Consider the following 22,571-nt stretch of genomic DNA (forward strand, 5'->3'; position numbering starts at 1 on the left):
GATCTGGTTCCAAAACAGTTCGGATCATCAACTGTTTCTGACTCTGCAGTACCAGCTTCGCCCACCGTCGAATCCCTGAAGTCTCTGGCGGATACGGCATCAGGCCAGAGTTTCCTCCACGAGGAATTCAAGGTTCGCCTCGAAACCTCATGCCAAGCTAGGTCAATGAGTCGGATGCAAATGACGATGTCGAAATGCTCCTTCCAAAAATTGACGCAAGGTGAGGTTTGTGGTATCGGTGATGTCGAAACATCTCTTGAAAAGATGTTTCGTGTACAGCTTCTTAAAGTTCGCTATCACTTGCTGGTCCATGGGCTGGAGGAGAGGGGTGGTGTTGGGCGGAAGAAAAAGAATCTTAACGAAGGACTACCGCTAGGATATCTTCCTCGAGGCCAGGAGGGTGGGGAGGGCATTGTCCAACACCAGCAGACATTTCAGGGGGAGGCGCTTCTCTTCCAAAAAACTCTTCACAGTTGGGCTGAAACACAGATTTACCCACTCCGTGAACAAAAGCCTCGTTACCCAGGCTTTTGCATTAGCCCTCCACATCACTGGAAGCTTCTCCTTCAACACTTTGTGGCGGGCTTTGAAGGCTCGAGGAGTCTCGGAGTGATACACCAGTAGGGGCTTCACCTTGCAATCCCCACTGGCGTCTTCGAACAAAGTGCGAGCGTAAGCCTGTCTTTCATAGGCTTATGCCCGGGTAAGTTTCTTCTCTTCCTCCGTGATGTATGTCCGACGAGGCATTTTTTCCAAAAAAGGCCAGTCTCATCACAGTTGAAGACTTGCTGAGAACTGTAGCCTTCCTTGGTCATCATCTCGTCGAACGTCTTTTTAAAGGCTTCGGCCGCTTTTGTGTCCAAGCTGGCAGCCTCCCAATGACGCACCACCGAATGGATGCCAGTCCGTTTACGAAATTTCTCGAACCAGCCATGCGAAGCCTTGAACTCTGGGGTTGGCGTTGAAGTCCCCCCCCCCCTTCTCCCTCGTCTTCCGCCTGCGCAATCAAATCGCCGAAAAATAGCACTGGCCTTGTGAGCGATTGCTGTCGTCGTTACTGTATCGCCAGCGATTTCTTTGTATTTTATCCAGATGAGGAGCAGCCGTTCCATCTCGTCGTGCACATGGCTCCTCTTGCTGGACAAAATAGTGATGCCCTTCGATGGTGTAGTTGCTTTGATGGCATCCTTCTGTTTAAGGATGGTGCCTATTGTCGACGGATTACGGCCGTATTCCTTTGCGATCACACTCAATCGCATACCAGCTTCGTACTTCTTTATGATCTCCATCTTTGTCTCCAGAGACAGCATGCGCTTCTTTTTTTTTCCGTGAATTTCAACTTTCTTGGGACCCATGACTACGTTAATTTACGTAAAGTTACACAAATACGTAATAATACAGTCTTCGCACAACACGATAATATGTACTGCAACGAAATCACTAACGAATTTACATTACTAAACGAAATCGTTGGAGCGAACGAATGCCGATTGCGTACGGTAAAGTTTCGGGTGCGACGTGGCCGAGCTAAGGGACGCCAGCGCGTACGTATAGAAGATGCATGATGGGAGGGATGCTGTCCAATCAGAGAGAAGGATCTCATGGCTTGGCTAGCATCAGGAAGCAATGGGAGAGCAGGAGGATGGTGGCGTGTCCTACAGCACTAAGATGGCGGGGCGTGCGGCGTGAGTTTCAAAATTGTTATCGGGCGAATCTCGGACTTTCAGAAACCTTTCGTATATTGAAACATTTCGTATGTAGAGCAGTAAAATTTTTCGCATTGGCTTTCGTAACTTGGATTTTTCGTAAGTTGAGCCTTTCGTATCTTGAGGTACTACTGTATATAATATATATATATATATATATATATATATATATATATATATATATATATATAATATATATATATATATATATATATATTATATATATATATATATATACATATATTATATTATATATATATATATATAGGATATATATATAATATATATATATCTATATATATATTACACGGTATATATGTATGTATATGTATATATATAATATATAATATATATATTTATGTATGCATGTATATGAATTTTATTACATTCTTATGATACAAAAATCCAAAAAGGAAATGAGTCACAATCAATTTTCACGAAGAGCTTGAAGTCTCAACATATGGATATTTATTAGTTTGCCAGATGAATTTTTCATATTTTCTTCGGTGCATGACCAGCTATATCGTAGAAAGTGGTTAGTTTTAGTGGGATACTGATGTAAGTGTTTCTCTTTGTGTCTTGGCAAGTCATAGAATGTGCAACAAATTGTTGCTCACTGCCACTCACAGACTGGAAATGCATTGAACAAATGTGACAAAAACCCACCAAATTTTTCTTTTGCAATAATACTTCAGGACATGTTTATTTAGACATTAATTCATCTAAATCCATCATTAACTAAAATTCTAAAATTCCTTGAAAATTGCCGACTGTTGCACTCCTTAAAAGGTAAGCCTTCAGTCACCAATGTTTTTTCCTCAAAGACAGGTAGGTGTTCAGAAGGGATAATACCCCAACAGGTAGGTGTTCAGAAGGGATGATGCCTCACAAAAGGACAACAACAGCAAGAAAATCTTTTTCACAAAGTCCAAAGACCTTCTTAGAGGAAAAAGATGCATACTGGCATGTCCCTGTCGCCGTTCCCTTCTGCCCCTTCCTTAGCCTCTGGATAGGGAAAGCTATGTCCAGGTTCAAAGTCGTGTCCTGTGGGCTAAACATTGCCGTAAGATTTAACAAAGTTAGTAATGGCAGTTCTTCGAGAAATCAGAAATAAACTAATAGCCCACCTAGACGACTGGTCTTATCTGGGGCCCCACAAAAGTAGTGCACTTGAAAAACCTAAGAACATTGGTCAATTGACTACAGTCAAAAGGTTTTATAATAAATTGGCAAAATCCCATGTCACACCCAGCAGATGCTTTCAATACCCATCATACTCAAAATAGAATAAGACAAGTCCTCAAAACGTGCCTTGCACAGCCCAGTTTTATAAATGCAATTAGAATGTATGACGGGTTTGTTGCTATTTGTATCAATAATACTCAGATTACAACAAATGAATGTGCACAAATTGTAGCTATCACATACAGCGAACAAGATGCGAGACCGTCCTTATCGAAAGATTGAGAAAGTTTAGGAGATACTTCAGCCTTGATCCTGGGAGGAATCTCTGGCAATACAGGTCACCCTGACTCCTCAGTCTGTGTGAATGACAGTACGCACAGATGCCTCGTTACACTTTTGGAGGATGACACGCTGGGAAGACATTGGGAGGATTGTCAGGCGGCAGAGAAGTGTTTAGCTACACAGGAATTTTTGCATCAGTTTCCTGGAGCTCATTGCTGTCTTTTTGTCTAAAAAACTTAAACCTCCAGAATAGAGACATTTGGTTGGTTCTTGACAATATGACTGCAGTGCCCTACATTAAGAGGTCGGGATGATACTCGCCTCCTTCGATGGGGCAAGCAAGGAAGTGGCGCTTGTCTGCAATTCACCTTGTGGGGTCTCTCAATGTAATAGTAGACTCCCTATCAAGGAAAACGACAGCCTGAACAGTGTGGAAGTAGACAAGCACTTTTTCAGAGAATAACCAACATGCTTCCACAAGTGGAAGTGACCCTGTTTGTCACAAATGAGAATCACAAACTGCCAGTTCAGCTACAGTAAGAAATGCCTTCCTACAAGACTGGAACAAATGGAGGATGATATACCCTTTTCCTCTATTGTTCCAGATTTCGAAGGAAGCGCCTCAGCGGCGTGGTTGGTATGGTATTAGCGTCCCACCTCGGTGGTTGCGGGTTCGATTTTCGGCCATTCCACTGAGGAGTGAGAGTTGTGTATTTCTGGTGATGGAAGTTCACTCTCGACGTGGTTCGGAAGTCGCGTAAAGCTGTTGGTCCCGTTGTTGAATAACCACTGGTTCCATGCATTGTAAAAACACCATACAAACAAACAAACAAACAAACAGATTTCGAAGGTGTTGAGCAAACTCCTAACCTACTAAGGAACAGCATACTTAATAGCCCCAAATTGGCCAAACAGGCGTTGATTCCTATTACTTTAACAACGGGCAGAGATATACGTATTCCAAAACTGTCTGCTGTTTTATCCCAGTCAGTAAGAGGGAAAGTCATTTAAGGATCCTCCTTTTTAAGCCAAGACCTTCACGGGTGGATATTCTTAAATATTATCTATATACTACTATGAAAATTACCCACCCAACATTGCTAGGTACCTAGTGCAAAAACTACAGAGTCCAAAATCTGGCAATGCCAGTATGTATGGAAGATATAGTTAGATTATTCCATACCAAGAGCCCAGTCAAAAATTCTTGTTAAATGATTTTATAATTTGTTATGCCTTTTGAAGACAAATGCCTTGCTGTTACAACAATCATGGAATTTAAAGCAGCATTAATGGAACCATTGATTTATGATTTCAGGATTTGACTTTAGTGTAGAAGTTGCCACTTTCCTTATGTGGTCCTTTGCCCTACAAAGATCCACTCTAGAAAGGTTCCAATTACTAGGTCCCCGAACGAAGTGCTTAGACTTTAATCAGCCCCTCAATTCAGTGAACCCAATACAACTACAAATCACAAGCTACAATATGCAATCTTGATTCCATTAGCATCAGGAGCTCGTGTGAGCAAACTGGGCTCCTTAGAGAGGGACAATACATCACACAAATGGCTGACATCGATTATTATTGTCTGCTGGCCTGTTATTCCTGGCCAAGAATGGGATTCCTTTAAGAAGGAAATCTTTTATTCTAAATAAAGTAGATTTAGCAAACAAAACCTTATGCCCAGTTCAAGCACTTAAGGTTGACCTAGAGGTCATGGCAAACATCCTAGACGGTCCATTTTTTCCTATACATATTCCAGCAACACTATTGCCACAAGCTTGAACAAATTCAACTACACTGTGTATTGGTAGGTGGCATGGATAGTTCTGACCCATAGGTGCTACAGCGACAGACCACTGGTCTTCCAAACAGGCGGGTATGCTAACTATCGCTGAGGAAGTTTTGACAATACTGCAACCATACCCGGCATGCTTAGGTAAGTCACCACAGAACTTCGCCTGGAAAGATGTAAGTTTGAACTTAGTTTCTTGTTCTTTGCTACCAAACCTAAAGGTATTTAGAATAAAGAATGGGGCCTTGAAACTTGTGGCTTAACCCTGGACCAGAAATGTTTTTGGATTGTTGGAATTAAAATTCAAGAGTTTTTTGTCACTTGTTAATTTCTTTGTAAAGCTCCTTAAGGACAAGACAGCAACTTCACTATCAAAAAACAGGTTTTGACATAAGAAAAACCTATTTTTAGTAGTCGCTGTTGAGTCCTCAAACCCTCCCACTTCCTTGACAAAAAGACATGGGATTTGGGTAAGGGATCATCCTGCATCGACCAACAGAAAGAAATGGTAGCTTGGTCGGATTTTGGTCATATGCAAACAATATGATGGTGCGTATACACATAACCACTTTTCCTTCTTGTGGGTATTTGACATAGGTAAACTGGGTTTTAGCATTCGCGAGGATAAGAGAAAGTGTCCTCTTATCCTGAGTCCATTTATACTCTTATCATGTGTTATAAATGTTTATCATTATGACAATACCCAGCCACTGGACCAGCTAAAAGAGAAATCTTTGACATTACAGGCAGTTTCCTGTTATTGGAGCACTTGGTTAATGCTGATCTGGTTTTATGGGGCTTGTCTAGCTCCATAAAATTAGCGATTATGACACCATAACAGGCTGAGTTTCGGTTATCGGCACCATTACGTACTGTTAGCCCTCTTACGCCGACTGGACGTATTTTACGTCGACATTTTTTGTCTCCCGTGTGCCGACTGGACGTATTTTACGTCGACTTACAAAAGTTTTTTTTTAATTCTCGGTAAAAAATACTTATAGGCCTACCAGCCTAAAACTTTTGAATCACGCGCCTTGGGGGATGCTGGGAGTTCACGGATCAAGGTGTTGTTTTGTTTACAATCGTTACGCAGGCGTGCAAGCGCGAATTTCTTTCTTGCCGCACTAAAAAGTATCTGTGACACATCTCGGAAATTATTTCGTCACTTTGACATAATTTTTGTACCATTGTAAATTAGCCGTTACATGAAGTATTATATATGAAAATGTGCGCATTTTTTATGTAGAATACAACAATAAAATACTCATGATTGTAGCTTTTATCAGTTTTGAGATATTTTCATATAAATAACGATAATTGCCAAAATTTCAACCTTCGGTCAACTTTGACTCTACGGAAATGGTCGAAAAACGCAATTGTAAGCTAAAACTCTTATACTTTAGTAATATTCAATCATTTACCTTAATTTTGCAACTAATTGGAAGTCTCTAGCACAATATTTCGATTTATGGTGAATTTATGAAAAAACGTTTTCCTTACGTCCGCGCTGTAACTCTTCCGAAAAAAATCATACATGCGATTGTGGTAATGTTTGCACCATTTTAAAATTAGCCGTTATATAAAGTTTTATATATGGAAATGTGTGCAATTTCATGCACAATACAACTAAAAACAACCCATGGTTGTAGCTTTTATCAGTTTTGAGATATTTTCATATAAATAACGATAATTGCCAAAATTTCAACCTTCGGTCAACTTTGACTTTACGGAAATGGTCAAAAAACGCAATTGTAAGCTAAAACACTTATATTCTAGTAATATTCAAGCATTTACCTTCATTTTGCAACAAATTGGAAGTCTCTAGCACAATATTTCGATTTATGGTGAATTTATGAAAAAAATAACATTTTCTTTACATCCCCGCGGTAACTCTTCCGAAAAAATCATACGTGCGATTGTGGTAATGTTTGCACCATTTTAAATTAGCCGTTACATAAAGTTTTATATATGAAAATGTGCGAAATATTATGTAGAATACAACTAAAAATAATTGAAGGTTGTAGCTTTTCTAATTTTTGAAATATTTGCATATAAATCACGATAAATAGAAAAAAACCACGTTCGGTCAACTTTGACTCTACTGAAATGGTCGAAAAACGCAATTGTAAGCTAAAACTCTTACAGTTTAGTAATATGCAGTCATTTATCTTCATCTTGAAACAAATTCGAAGTCTCTAGCAAAATATTTAGATTTATTGGGAATTTAAGAAAAAATCTTTCCTTCCCTCCGCGCGCGGATTCTCCGCCACAAATCTTCGAAATGCGTACATACCATTCTCGGAATATTTGCTCCGTTTCATATTAGGCATTTCATAGTTTTATATATGAAAATGTGCGCTATTTCGTGTAGAATAAAACGAAAAATATTTGAAGGTTGTAGCTTTTCTTATTTTCGAAATAATTGCATATAAAAAATATATATATAAAAATTCGACATACGGTCAACTTTAACTCGTCAGATATGGTCGAAAACTGCAATTGTAAGCTAATACTCTTACAGTATAGTAATATTCAATCATTTGTCTTCATTTTGAAAGAAATTGGAAGTCTCTAGGACAATATTTAGATTTATGGTGAATTTTTGAAAAAAATATTTGTTTATGTCCGCACGTTACGAATTCATGCATTATTTTGTGATAATATTTTCTCTGTGTTGCTTTTATCGTTTTACAATGTGTTATATACCAAAATGATCGCAATTTAGTGTAAATTACAACGAAAAAAACAGTAACTTGTTACCTTTCACCGTTTTGCGCACAGCGCGATTTGAATACAATTATATATGAAATTTCGTTTTTGCTCTATCATATATCGCATTATTTATATATGATAATGATAATTTTTTTCATTTCTGATGGTTGCATGCTAAACTTCAGGCAATAACAAAAAAAGGAGCCAAAAATGAACTCTTAATTTTGAAAATAAGCGCGCTGTGATTTTTTGAAAAAAATATTTTTTCCGCTTCCGCGCTCACTCTGAAACACCTCCGGCACACGGGAGACAATTTTTTTTTACCGCTTCGGCGTAAGAGGGTTAGCATACCTAACAGAGGCACCATTAACCAAAATGGTGCCAGCACCATAAATTGCTGAGTTTCTGTTAATGGCAGTTTTTGCTTATCAGCACCCCGCTGGTAACTAGGGAGTACCTGTAGTATTGGTCACCATGGAGCTTTGGATGGTCGATGGAAAGGGTAATCCTTGAGGACTCGACAGTGACTGCCTAAAATAGGCTTTTCATACGTCAAAACCTGTTTTTGTATATACCTATTACTTACTAAGTAATTACAGAATGAGAGCCCACCCGCCTCCCAACATTTGGACATGGTCATAGATAAATTGGTTTTCTTTACTCAGGTTTTCCTCTCTCTCCCGAAAGTGGGTGGGGCTGTTTGCGTACACTAAAAACAAAGGACTGCTACCACAAATTTCAGAATTTTTTAACTGCAGATACTGAAACTTTTAGATATGTATAATTACTTGGTAAGCACTATATACAAAATCTAATTTGTTTAAAACATTTTTTCCTCATTATGGTAAATAGACCACTCCTATACAAAATTTTAAATTATGTTAACAATATAAACTGGCAGTGTGGGGGTATTCGGTGATTCTGCATATATACGTAAAGGCATAATTCTTTTCAGCTTCTTAAAAAAAAGAAAAAGCCTTTCCCTTTGGTAATGAAAAAGATGCAGATGCAATTTTTGCTCAGGAAGCAAACTTTTTAATATTCTACAATACATTTTTGGCCAGCATTGAGTTGCCTAGTCCCTTGTCAAGTCTTAGAAATTTGTAACTACTTAATCATCTGATTGAGTACAGGGCTGGATATCACTATTTTAAAAGGGAATTACATTCTTGTAATGTTTCACTGTTCTAACAAATTTCCTGTTGTCTTCAAATATAGGATTTTATTTTTGTAATTGATTTTGGATGTTTAATTATGATGTAATCTACGACTTCTGAGATAGATTTTCCATGTCCCCACAGACTCTTAGCTCCATATTTGGAGAGGAGCTGGCATCAGAGAGCAACTACAGTAAATTCTTGTGGATGTGGACCTAATTATTCTGGAATTCTGAATAATCCAGACAGAATCTGAATCTGTAGGTGTAGTTAAAAGGGGGTTCACCACAACTACAAATTTTTGGGAAAATAAAGAAATTAATTAAAATTATCAATTGTATTTTAAAAAATGACATTTTTAAGAAAAGCATATAAATGTTATTAAACATCCAGTTATTACAAATTTAGTGTGCTAGATTGAGTAGAAAATAAAATATTCAAAACGTGCATAACATTATTCTGAACCAACAAATGCATCAGTACAGTGTTTTATACATGGTAAAAGTAAACCATAAATCCATAACAAAAACATTTTAAAATACCAAATTACTGCTGTTCTGTAATGACGTATTGCAAAATATAAAAAAAAGTACCTCTTTTACTGCTGAAAAGTTTGTTCCACTGAACTGTTTATTGACTAATTTTTTCTTTTTACATGTTCTCACACACTGTTCAATTGTGTTCAGTAGGTAACTGTACCTATGAGGAATATCAATAAAGTACTTATGTAAAGCATCAACAAAAAATGGACAGTATTTCTTATAATACTGTAATTCAAAAGAACCTCACTATCAATAAGAACCTGTTTGTCCAGCAACACAACAATGATAATTCACACAACTTTAACAACCAACTTAACCCTCTTACGCCGATTGGTCGTATTAAACGTCGAGTCAAAATGTCTCCCGTATGCCGATTGGACGTATCATACGTCGGCTCAAAAAAAGTTTTTTTAAAAATTTTTAAAAATTCACGGAAAATAATACTATAGGCCTACCAGCCAAAAACTTTTGTATCACGCGGCCTTGGGGATGCTGGGAGTTCACGGATCAAGGCGTTGTTTTTGTTTACAATCGCTACGCAGGCGCGCAAGCGCGAATTTCTTTCTTATCGCACTAAAAGTATCAGTGACACATCTCGGAAATTATTTCGTCACTTTGACATAATTTTTGCACCATTTTAAATTATCCTTTACATGAAGTATTATATATGAAAATGTGCGCAATTTCATGTAAAATACAACAAAAAAATACTCATGATTGTAGCTTTTATCAATTTTGAAATATTATCATATAAATAACAATAAGTGCAAAAATTTCAACCTTCGGTCAACTTTGACTCTACAGAAATGGTCGAGAAACGCAATTGTAAGCTAAAATTCTTATATTATAGTAATATTCAATCATTTGCCTTCATTTTGCAACAAATTGGAAGTCTCTAGCACAATATTTCGATTTATGGTGAATTTATACCAAAAAACTTTTTCCTTACGTTCGTGCGATAACTCTTCCGATAAATTTTTTCGTGCGATTGTCCTCATGTTTGCACCCTTTAAATTTGCAGTTACATAAAGTTTTTATATAATGAAATGTGCGCAATTTCATGCACAATACAACAAAAACCACCCATGGTTGTAGCTTTTATCAGTTTTGAAATATTTTCATATAAATAACGTTAAGTGCAAAAATTTCAACTTTCGGTCAACTTTGACTCTACCGAAATGGTCGAAAAACGCAATTGTAAGCTAAAACTCTTATATTCTAGTATATTCAATCATTTACCTTCATTTTTGCAACGACTTGGAAGTCTCTAGCACAATATTTCGATTTATGGTTTTGATTTATGAAAAAAAAAACATTACGTTGGCGCGCGGTAACTCTTCCGAAAAAATCAGAATTTTTTTGTGCGATTGTCGAAATGTTTGCACCATTTAAAATTAGCTGTTACATAAAGTTTTATATATGAAAATGTGCGCAATTTCATGTAGAATACAACTAAAAATGATTGAAGGTTGTAGCTTTCTCTTTTTTTCGAAATATTTGCATAAAATCACGATAAATAGAAAAAAAAAAAAACCACGTTCGGTCAAATTTGACTCTACCGAAATAGTTGAAAAACGCAATTGTAAGCTAAAACTCTTACAGCCTAGTAATATTCCGTCATTTTTCTTCATTTTGAAACAAATTTGAAGTCTCTAAAACAATATTGTGATTTATGGTGAATTTTTGAAAAAATATATTTACCTTCACTCCACGCGCCGATTCGCGGCCGCAAGTCTCCGAAATACGTACATCGCTTTATCCTAATATTTGCTCCTTTTCATATTAGCCTTTTTATAGAGTTTCATATATCAAAATGTGCGCAATTTTATGAAGAATACAATAAAAAATAATTGAAGGTTGTAGCTTTTTCCATCTTCGAAATATGTGCATATAAAAAAATATATATATTAAAATTTCGACATTCGGTCAAATTTAACTCGTCCGAAATGGTCGAAATCTGCAATTCTAATCTAAAACTTACAGTATCGTAATATTCAATCATTTGGCTTAATTTTGAAACAAATTGGAAGTCTCTAGAACATTATTTAGAATTACGGTGAATTTTTTTGAAATAACATTTTTTTACGTCCGTGCGTTACGAATTCGTACATCATTTTGTGGATAATATTTTTCCGGTGTTGCTTTTATTGTTTTACTATGTATTATATATCAAAAGGATTGCAATTTAGTGTACAATACAACGAAAAAAAAGTAACTCGTTAGCTTTGACCGTTTTTTGCACAGCGTGATTTGAATACAATTATCTATGATTTTTTTTTTTTCGTTACCATATATCGCATTATTTACATATGATAATGATATTATTTTTCATTTCTGATGATTGCATACTAAACTTCAGGCAATGAAAAAAAAATGAGCCAAAAATGAACTCTTAATCTTCAAAACTAAGCGCGCTGTGATTTTTTGAAAAAATTATTTTTTCCGGTTCCGCGCTCACTCCAAACCGGCGCCGGCATACAGGAGAGGTTTTGATTTTTAGGGCTTCGGCGTAAGAGGGTTAAGTGGCTGGGGGACTTGCATAAACCATAGTTATAAGTGGTGTAAGAGGTTTTCATTGTGCACGTTACATGTAGGTAGGGTAAAAAGGTTAGCTTAACCCTCTTATGCCGAAGGGGTATAATAAAAATTGTCTCCCGTATGCCGGATGGGTCTCGGAGTGAGCGCGGAAGTGGAAAAAATATATATTTTTTTTAAATCACAGCGCGCTTAGTTTTCAAGATTAAGAGTTCATTTTTGGCTCCTTTTTTTGTCATTGCCTGAAGTTTAGTATGCAACCATCAGAAATGAAAAAAATATCATTATCATATATAAATAATGCGACATATGATAGCGCAAAAAAAAAATTTCATATATAATTGTAATCAAATCACGCTGTGAGCAAAACGGTTAAAGCTAACGAGTTAATTTTTTTTGTTGTATTGTACACTAAGTTGCAATCATTTCGTTATATAACACATTGTAAAACGATCAATGCAACACAGAGAAAATATTATCACAAAATGATGCATGAATTCGTAACGAGCAGACGTAAATTTTTTTTTTTTTTTTTCAAAAATTCACCATAAATCTAAATATTGTTCTAGAGACTCCCAATTTGTTTTAAAATGAAGATAAATGATTGAATATTACTATACTGTAAGAGTTTTAGCTTACAATTGCAGTTTTCTACCTTTTCAGACAAGTTAAAATTGACCGAATGTCAAATTTTTTTATATATATTTTTTTTATATGGAAATATTTCGGAAATGACAAAAGCTACAACCTTCAATTATTTTTTGTTGTATTCTACATAAAATTGCACACATTTTCATATATAAAACTCTATGAAACGGAGCAAATATTACGAGAATGCGACATACGCATTTCGGAGATTTGCGGCGGAGAATCCGCGCGCGGAGGAAAGGAAAGTTCTTTTAAAAATTCACCATAAATCTAAATATTGTGCTAGAGACTTTGAATTTGTTTCAAATTGAAGATAAATGACTGAATATTACTAGACTGTAAGAGTTTTAGCTTACAATTGCATTTTTTGACTATTTCGGTAGAGTCAAAGTTGACTGAACGTGGTTTTCTTTCTATTTATCGTGATTTATATGCAAATATTTCGAAAATGAGAAAAGCTACAACCTTCAATAATTTTTCTTTGTATTCTACATGAAATTGTGCACATTTTCATATATAAAACTATATGTAACAGCTAATTTGAAATGGTGCAAACATTACGACAATCGCACAAAAAAATTTTGATTTTTTTCGGAAGAGTTACCGCGCAGACGTAAGGATTTTTTTTTTTTATATATATAAATTCACCATAAATCAAAATATTGTGCTAGAGACTTCCAATTTGTTGCAAAATGAAGGTAAATGATTGAATATTACTAGAATATAAGAGTTTTAGCTTACAGTTGCGTTTTTCGACCATTTCGGTAGAGTCAAAGTTGACCGAAGGTTGAAATTTTGGCACTTATCGTTATTTATATGAAAATATTTCAAAACTGATAAAAGCTACAACCATGGGTTGTGTTTAGTTGTATTGTGCATGAAATTGCACACATTCCCATATATAAAACTTTATGTAACGGCTAATTTAAAATGGTGCAAACATTAGGACAATCGCACGAAAAAATTTATCGGAAGAGTTACCGCGCGAACGTAAGGAAAAAGTTTTTTCATGAATTCACCATAAATCGAAATATTGTGCTAGAGACGTCCAATTTGTTGCAAAATGAAGGTAAATGATTGAATATTACTAGAATATAAGAGTTTTAGCTTACAATTGCGTATTTCAACCATTTCAGTAGAGTCAAAGTTGACCAAAAGTTGAAATTTTGGCACATCGTTATTTATATGAAAATATTTTAAAACTGATAAAAGCTATGATCATGAGTATTTTTTGTTGTATTCTACATGAAATTGCACACATTTTCATATACTATAATACTCCATGTAAAGGCTAATTAAAAATGGTGCAAAAATTATGTCAAAAATGACGAAATAATTTCTGAGATGTGTCACTGATACTTTTTAGTGCGGCAAGAAAGAAATTTGCGCTTGCGCGCCTGCGTAACGATTGTAAACAAAACAACGCCTTGATCCATGAGCTCCCAGCATCCCCCAAGGCGCACGATTCAAAAGTTTTTTGCCGGGTAGGCCTATAAGTATTTTTCCGTGAATTTTTAAAAAACTTTTCTATGTCAACGTAAAATACCTCCAATCGGCACCCGACAGACAATTTATCTCGACGTTTAATAAGTCCAATCGGTGTAAGAGGGTTAAATAAAAAGAATAAGAAAATGAGTTTTGAGACTGTGAAGAGAATGGAGAACCACGTGCATATGAAGTGTATGTAATTCAGAAGATTTGGGGGGAAGGGGAAGAAGGGAGCCAAGAGTGCTGCCTAGGTAGGGTGGAATAATGCTGGAACTGAAGGATGTAAATTTTGAGTAGTAAGAGTGTCCTAACTTGTTAATGAAATTCGTATACTATAGTGTGCATTGTATCAAATTGCAGCAACATAATGAGCCTTCTGTACTGATATGTATAGCAGTTGATATTATGAAAGTTTTTCAAGCCATGGGAAAATCTTTGATTTAGTAGTTATAGTTTCAGTTCTTTTCTCAAGAATCTCGTCTTTTATGGAACTTTGCTTACCAGCAAATATACTATATGTAAGTAGTACATACTGTATGTTGAGAGGGTTGATTGATAAATACAGTACCTTAAATAAGTAAATGAATATTTTGTATATCTAATAAATGTTAAATTTTGACTTCCAGCAATGAATTCAGTCGTGCAGTTGCTGATGAATACCTTAATTACTTCGATTTTCGAGGTGATACCCTTGATGTGGCCTTGCGAAAGTTTTTGGACAAATTTTGTTTAGCAGGGGAAACTCAGGAGAGAGAACGTGTTCTAGTCCACTTCTCCCGTCGCTTCCTTGACTGCAATCCTGGCACCTTCAACTCTCAAGGTAATGAATAATCAGTTTTTACAGAAATGTTAGGACAATGAAAGAAAACTTGTATAGGCATTCTTGGGATAAATCAACATTTTAATTTGGGTATTTTAGATTTGTATATTTGTAATATTATACTTAGACATGTTAAATTTTGCAGTTCATGTCACAAATCTGCTATCTTTCCTGTCAAGTCAAAGCCGGCTCCATTCTAATTTGGACAGCTTGAGAGTAGAGGATTTAATTTTTTTTTTCTTTTGTGTGGTGGCTGGAATTTGATGATTGTTTGGCTCCCATTGTTGGTTTTAAATTTCATTTTTAAGTCCACAGAGCTACCTACATTCCTTTGTTAACCCATAGATTTTTATGCACATCATTCTTAGAACCAGATTTATGTTGCGAATTATTTGCTGTTTAAAAGTTTGTATGATGAAAGAAAACGTGTGAAAATACTTGTCAAAAATGGATCTGAGACAAGAGTATGTTATACCTCTATAGTTGATTAATATCTTTATGAAGTCCTCCATATCTGTTTAATATCTTTATGGAGTAGAAATGAATGGTCACAGACAGACATTAGGTGTAGCTGTTAAGGTGTTGGTTAAAAACTGGGGTGAGATTGGAGTGTGGAATGTGTAATGAAAGTTCTTTTTGTCAGCTAAAACCAGACATGGACAAGTTTAGGCTTTCAAAAGCAAGAAGGGTTTAAAACAAAACTTATAATCTAATTTAACAATACAGTATCTTTACAGTTAGTTATAAAGAATAAATAAGTTTTCCAGTCTGAAGAGTAACAGCCATCCACTTTTCAAACCACCTATCAAGGTCCAAACATTACTACTGGCACATCTCACCAGTTGTTATTCCCCCGGGATAAAATACAGCACCTGCACTATAACTCTCGTTGACAAATGATGATTATATATCCTTGGTGCACAGAGAAGTTGACCTGTCTGATAACATTAAAAATTAATATAATTAATATAATTAACATTAAAATTAATATAATTAATTAATATAATTAATTAAGTGCTAATATAATTAGCACTTTTCTGAAAGAGCAACAGCTTATTGCTTCTCGATTACCATAGCTTCAGTGATGAACACTCCACATTTGGCCCGACATGCAACCTCCTTCCACAAAATTTGGTGGTGTAAGAGATTAATGAGCTTGGAGTTTCTTGCCAATATGCTGAACTACCACTGCTTCCAATCCAACACTCCACAACCATTTTGAAGATAAATCTTCATTGCCGGTGGCAGATGATCCTTGTTAGGTCCAGCTTTGTTTTGGAATTTGTTCCTTTATGGTTGACATTTCATTGTGTTTGGAATTGTATAGCCTTATGGCACAAATAGATAGAGTTAGGCTGTATTATTACCTATTTTGACACTTTTTGATTAGTTTTTACTTCCCCGATTACAGTGATTTTCAGACTTAATTATTACATCAGACTTGAGTACTTCTAGCTTTAGGTATTGCAGCAAGGACTATAATACTTGACTGACTAAGGAATCATATGACTCACTCCATTTGTACATATTGTAGGGGACAGATATGTTCTATAGAAGTAAGATGTAATGGATGTAAGGACTGAGACATCAAATAGTGGAAGACTTTAAATAAAATCACCCTTAAGTAAGTTGGCAAGAGTTAGAGGAAGAAAGGCAACTGCCAGGCAAATTGGTAAGTCTTTAGCTATAGCCAGGAATCATGTCAGGATAATAATGTTAAGGATGATGTCAGTGTTGATGAACCTGTAATTTGTTCATATACGGAACAAACCTTCGGTCTTAACATTAGGAATTACTAGCGCCGAGCTGGAAACCGGTAGAATTAAAATTACACTCGTGAGATCCAGGGACTATTGGCATCTATGGGGCATGTATACCCAGAATGCCCTCGGCGTCCTGTGACCCACCAGTTATATTCCTACCACCTTTAAGATAAGACGTGTTTACTGTCTATCTGATTTAAAGCCGGTTTTCAGTTTGCCCATTTTTTATCCATTTCATTTTTCAATTTTCTTATTACTTTTTCTTTCTCCGAGTGTGCTCAGTGTGAGTGTGATCGGTAAGAGCGTATCAGTGGTATGATGGAAATTTTCGCCTCGCCATCGGGATCTTCTGCCGTTTCAAAGAGGAGACAAAGGAAATGCCCCGGAGTCAGTGGCTTTCCATGTTCTAGATTCCTAACTTCGGTGTCGACGGATCCTCATCCAACGTGTAGTAGGTGCAGGGAAAACGTATGTACGGTTTCTAATCCATGTTCTGTTTGTCGGGGTTGGTTGGTGGAACAGTGGAAAAAGTTCCATGAGAAAGGCCAGTACAAAAGGAAGGAGGTGACTCCATCTTTGGATGACCAAACCTTACCGGCTTCTTTTGTATCAGCAATAAACCAGACTGCTCCATATGTTTCGCCACCTGCTTTTGATTTGTCCCATACCCCTTCGGTTTCTCCTAGCGATTCGTTATCGGAAACGTCAGGAGGGGTTTTGGGTAATTTTATGCATAATATGCACGCTCCTTTGTTCCCAGCAGGTAGAGGGGGAGCATCGCCATCTTTGTTCCAGACGCCGTCTCCCGAAGCGCATAGGATGGAAGGTATGTGGTCAGCGCTAGGCCTACCAGGCGTACCAACCTTGGAGGGTTTGCTTGCGCATTATATGGCGTCACGGTTCCAGCAGGGTCCGGCAGCGCTGAATGTTCCTCATCCCCCTGGCTTGCAATTTATGGGAAATAATGCCGCAGCTACGCCATCAAATTCTATTTTTATACATTCAACTTCCCTGCCAGATATATACTTAGCTATAGACTCCGTCGTCTCCGACAGAATTTCAAATTTCGCGGCACACGCTACAGGTAGGTCAGGTGATCTACCGCCCTGCCCTGGGTGGCAGGACTAGGAACCATCCCCGTTTTCTAATCAGAATTCTTCTGTCGCCCGGACCATCAACATTGTTGTTGGTTCCTCTCGATTGGTTTTTCTTTTTTCACCGGCAATTGATCTTCTTGACCGACTTTTGGTGACGTATCTGGATTGTTGGATTGGCATACGCTTTTGTGGACTGTTTTGTGGACTTGATTTTGGATTTTTCTTTAAATATGTCTGACTCTGGTATGGTTGTGAGACGTTGTGTGAATGTAGGCTGTAAGGTGAGGTTGCCGAAAGCTTCGGTAGACCCTCACACGGTATGCAAGAGGTGCAGGGAGTATGAATGTTCTTTTACTAATACTTGTAAAGAATGTGAGAACTTGAGTGAGAACGAATGGAAGAATCTAACTAATTATTTAAAAAAGTTAGAAAGAGAAAGAGTGAGGAAGGCTTCTCATAGAAGTTTAAGTAGTTCTAGATCTGAACTAATTCCAAGCTTGGGATCTTCCCCAAGGGTAAGTATTGCTACTTCTCCTTCCATTGCAGCCCCTTCTCCTATTGCAGAACCTGTAGATCCAGCGAAAGAACTTGCAGATCTAAAAGCAGCCTTCAAAGTGATGGAAAACAAAATGGCTGCCATACAAGTAAGGCTAGTGATTTGTCAGTGGACAGTGATATGAGTGTCCCCAGTGTAGTGGAGGGGGCATCTGGTCGGCTCAGCAACGCTCCTAGGTCTAGACCTCTTCCAAGCTCACATGCCCAGAGGAGAAGGAATGTCGAAAGCCGAAAGGAGGGTTGTGGAGAATCCCACCGATCAGGTGTCCCTTCGGCGGTTTCTGTGACACCCCAGACTGCCAAGGACCGCTATTGTAAAAGCGTCCTAAGTAAGTGTTTCTCGTCGTCGGGATCTTCATCGCCGAGACGTGATTGGAGAGATTCCGATCGATCTCGGCCTCTCAAGAGGAGTTGGAGGGCGCCGGACTATTGACTCGAGCCTGAAAACTTCCCTGAGGAGTCTCCATCGGGAGTTAAGAAGGCAAGAAGAGCCATTCTTTCAACCAGAGTGGAGAAGGAGGCAGGAGGTGGAGGCTATGGACTCCTCCTCCTTCCCCTCCTCCGAAGAGGATAAAGAGGAGGCTACTAAGAGGTTCATGATGGCGATGCAGGAACAGATTTTCGTCGTTTGTAGGAGTCCTGTCAAAGGAGCCTCCTAGAAGGAAAGACACTTCCCTTCCTATTAAAAGATCCTCCAGACGTATGGAGGTATCTACCTCCAGGATCGATACTCCTACCCGAGGTGAGGTTTCCGGTACGAACCTGGATGAAACAATCAGACGTCTGGCACGGCCAGGAGGTGAGGAGTCACCCAGGAGGCAGGAGCAAGAGCCAGGAGTGAGGAGTCAAACCAGGAGGCAGGAGCCCAGAGCCAAGAGTGTGGAGGCATCCAGGCAAGAGGCAAGAGCCAGGAGGCAAGAGCCAGGAGGCAAGAGGCAGGAGGGCAGGAGCCAAGAAGCAAAGAGCCCAGGGAGCCAGGAGGCAGGAGTCAGGAAGGGCAGGAGCCAGGAGTCCGGAGTCAGGAGGCAGGAGTCCGGAGTCAGGGAGGCAGGAGTCAGGAGTCAGGAGTCAGGAGGCAGGAGTCAGGAGCCAGGAGGCAGGAGCAGGAAGGCAAGAGTCAAGAGCCAGGAGTCAAGGAGTCGGGACTCGTTCCTGGAGGTTATGACTCTTCGCCAAATAGGAGCTCCTCTCCTTCAGAACATAGGAGGTCTTGGAAGGACTCTCCCTCAAAAACGTGAACTTTCTCCTTCGTCTGATCGAGGGTTAGACGAGTTGTCTGACGACGAACCTCCTGCTAATGAGGGACTTTCTAGTTACAAAGTCTTGGCCTCATTACTTCTACAAGAGTTTGGAGATTCTCTTAGTCCTGCGGCTCCTCCTTCTCCTCTGTTCGCTCTTTTCGAGCTCAGTACGGCTAAATCGTCGGCCTTCTTGAAAATGAAGCCTGCGATATCAATGAAGAAGGCGCTCCATTCGATCTTGGATGGACAAGAAGAAGGAGTTAGGAAAGACGGTATTATGCATGCCTCCTTCCAGATTGCACGGGAAGAGAGGTATTTGGTATGGGACAGGAGAGGACTATGGGTCTTTCTACCTACCCGCCTCTGCAGATGCCGACTTTGCCAGTTTAGTGGAGGCCTCTAGACGTCACTCCTTAGGTTCGGTCAGAGCGACGTGGAGCACTTCAGAGTTGAACCACTTTCTAAAGGGACTTTTTGTCACTTTAGAGGTGTTTCAACTTTCTGGATTGGTCACTCGGAGTTCTGGCACCAACAAATCTAAGGATCCGGAGTTTCTGAAGAACCCAGAAATTCTCCATAGCGTCCTGTCTGCATGGACAAGGCAGTACAGGACGGTTCGGGTGAAGTGGCTTCACTTTTTGGTGCTGGTCTCCTGAAAAAAGAGATCAGTGTATGGTTCCCTTTTATCGAAAGGGGTTTCTCCGAGCCAGAGGACTGCCTTACTGTTCGCCCCTCTATCAGATCATCTGTTTCCTTCTCAGTTAGTCAAGGATATATCTCGCTCACTAAAACTGAGAAGGCGACACAAGACCTACTTACGCAAACGTCCAAGAAAGGACGACCGTAGTGGCGACGGTTAAGAAGGAATCTCGTCCTACTCAGCAGCCCTTTCGTGGAGGTGCAGCGGCTCGTCCCCTGCCAGAAAGAAGAGCTCTGAAAAGAGAGGAAGGTCTTCATTTAGGCCTTTCAAGAAATCGAAGTGACTTTTGTTTGCTCCTCCAAGCACCAGTGGGCGCCAGACTCCTGAACTTTGCAGGAGTATGGGCACAAAGGGGAGCCGACCTTTGGTCAGTGTCGGTCCTGAAGAAGGGATATGTAACCCCTCGACGACAGCCCGCCCCTAACATCTACGCCTCGGAAACTGTCAGCGAGGTACAGAGACCGTTAATGCGAAAGACTCTCCTTCAAATGGTGGAGCAAATGTGGGAAAAAGAGGCCATCGAACTTGTGCAGGATCCACACTCCGGGATTTTTACAATCGCCTTTTTCTAGTACCAAAGGCATCGGGGGGTGGAGGCCAGTTCTGGACGTAAGCGCTCTGAATCGCTTCGTACAGAAAAAAAGAAGAAGTTTCGTATGGAAACGTCCGCCTCTGTAATGTCGGCGCTTCGCCCAGGAGATTGGATGGTCTCTCTGGACCTGCAAGACGCCTATTTCCACGTTCCCATTCACCATTTGTCAAAGAAATATCTTCGCTTTGTGATAGGAGACAAGATCTTTCAGTTCAGGGCTCTGTGCTTCGGACTGTCTACAGCCCCACAAGTATTCACCAACCTGATGGCGAAGTGTAGCAAGATGGCTTCACCTAGAGGGATAAACATCTCCCTCTACTTTGGGACGACTGGCTGATCAGGGCCAAGTCGAAGAGTCAGTGCTTGGAGGACTTAGAAGTAACAAGGAACATGATAGATTCGCTAGGGTTGCTCGTCAACCTCGAGAAGTCACAACTGATCCCCAGCCAGAACTTGGTCTATCTGGGGATTCAGATGGATTCTCGGGGTTTTCGGGTATATCCTTCGCGAGAAAGAATCGCTCGAGGTTTGTCGAGAATCTCGAGCTTCTTAGAAAGAAAGAACAGCTCAGTGAGGATTACCTGAGCCTTCTAGGGACTCTGTCCTCATTGGAAAAGTTCTTCTCGCTAGGGAGACTTCACCTCCGCCCTCTTCAGTTTTTCCTCAAAGAGGTGTGGAGTTGGAAGACGGGTCAACTCTCGGACGTCTTCCAACTTCCACAAGAAGTAAAAGATCATATGAAGTGGTGGATCCCTCAGCTTCAAAGAACGAAGGCGTATCGCTTGCCCTGCAGAACCCAGACCAAGTGTTGTTACGACGCTTCGGAGTCGGGATGGGGAGCGACGCTGGGAGACAAGGGAGGTGTCAGGCACCTGGACAAAGGAACAGGTGTCCGGCACATCAATTGCAAGGAACTTGTGGCCATACACCTAGCCTTAAAGTTCTTCGAAACAGATAGTCAGAGAGCGGGTGATACAGATAAACTCAGACAACACCACGGCTCTGGCTTACATACGCAAGCAAGGAGGCACGCACTCTTTCTCCCTATCAGTTGACAAGACACCTGTTAACCTGGACGGAAGAAAAAAGGCAGGCTAACTCTCCTCACAAGGTTTTGTTCAAGGGATCAAGAATGTGAGAGCGGACAGACTGAGCAGGAGAAACCAGGTCCTTCCCACAGAATGGACTCTTCACGAAGAAGTGTGTCGAAGTCTTTGGGCCCTGTGGGGGAGACCTCACATAGACCTGTTTTGCGACGTTCCTCTCCAAAAGAATAGAGACCTTTTGCTCTCTAGTAGAAGATCCGAGAGCCTTCGCAATAGACGCGTTTCTCATGGATTGGTCGGGTGTGGACGCTTACGCCTTTCCCCCGTTCAAAATCCTGGGGGAAGTGCTCAGGAAGTTCGTAGCTTCGAAGAGCACGAAGTTGATACTCATAGCCCCATTTTGGCCAGCCCAGGAATGGTTCACGGAGGTACTGGAGTGGATAGTGGACTTCCCCAGATCGCTTCCAAACAGACAAACGATCTACTCAGACAACCCCACTTCGAGAGGTTTCATCACAACCTCCCAGGTCTCGCTCTGACTGCCTTTCGACTATCGAAAGACTTGTCAGAGCGAGAGGCTTTTCTCGCAAGGCTGCGGGCTCTATCGCTAGAGCCCGCAGAGCTTCGACGAGAAGAGTATACCAGTCGAAGTGGGAAGTCTTTAGGAGGTGGTGTAAGGGTCAGAAGCTGTCCTCCTACAGTACCTCTAT

General features: G+C 39.5%; 1 protein-coding gene across 6 annotated transcripts in view; it reads left to right on the forward strand.

The window, feature by feature from the left end:
• The window catches only part of LOC135221032 (PH and SEC7 domain-containing protein-like), a 183,265-nt gene that overhangs the window by 86,287 nt on the left and 74,407 nt on the right, over positions 1-22,571 (forward strand). For all 6 annotated transcript variants that reach the window (XM_064258760.1, XM_064258761.1, XM_064258763.1 and 3 more), the window contains one exon: positions 14,674-14,867. In XM_064258760.1, the coding sequence (XP_064114830.1) occupies positions 14,674-14,867 (194 nt within the window). The remainder of the gene's footprint in view (positions 1-14,673; positions 14,868-22,571) is intronic.

This window comes from Macrobrachium nipponense, chromosome 2 (genome assembly GCF_015104395.2).
Source record: "Macrobrachium nipponense isolate FS-2020 chromosome 2, ASM1510439v2, whole genome shotgun sequence".
Lineage (NCBI taxonomy): Eukaryota > Metazoa > Arthropoda > Malacostraca > Decapoda > Palaemonidae > Macrobrachium > Macrobrachium nipponense.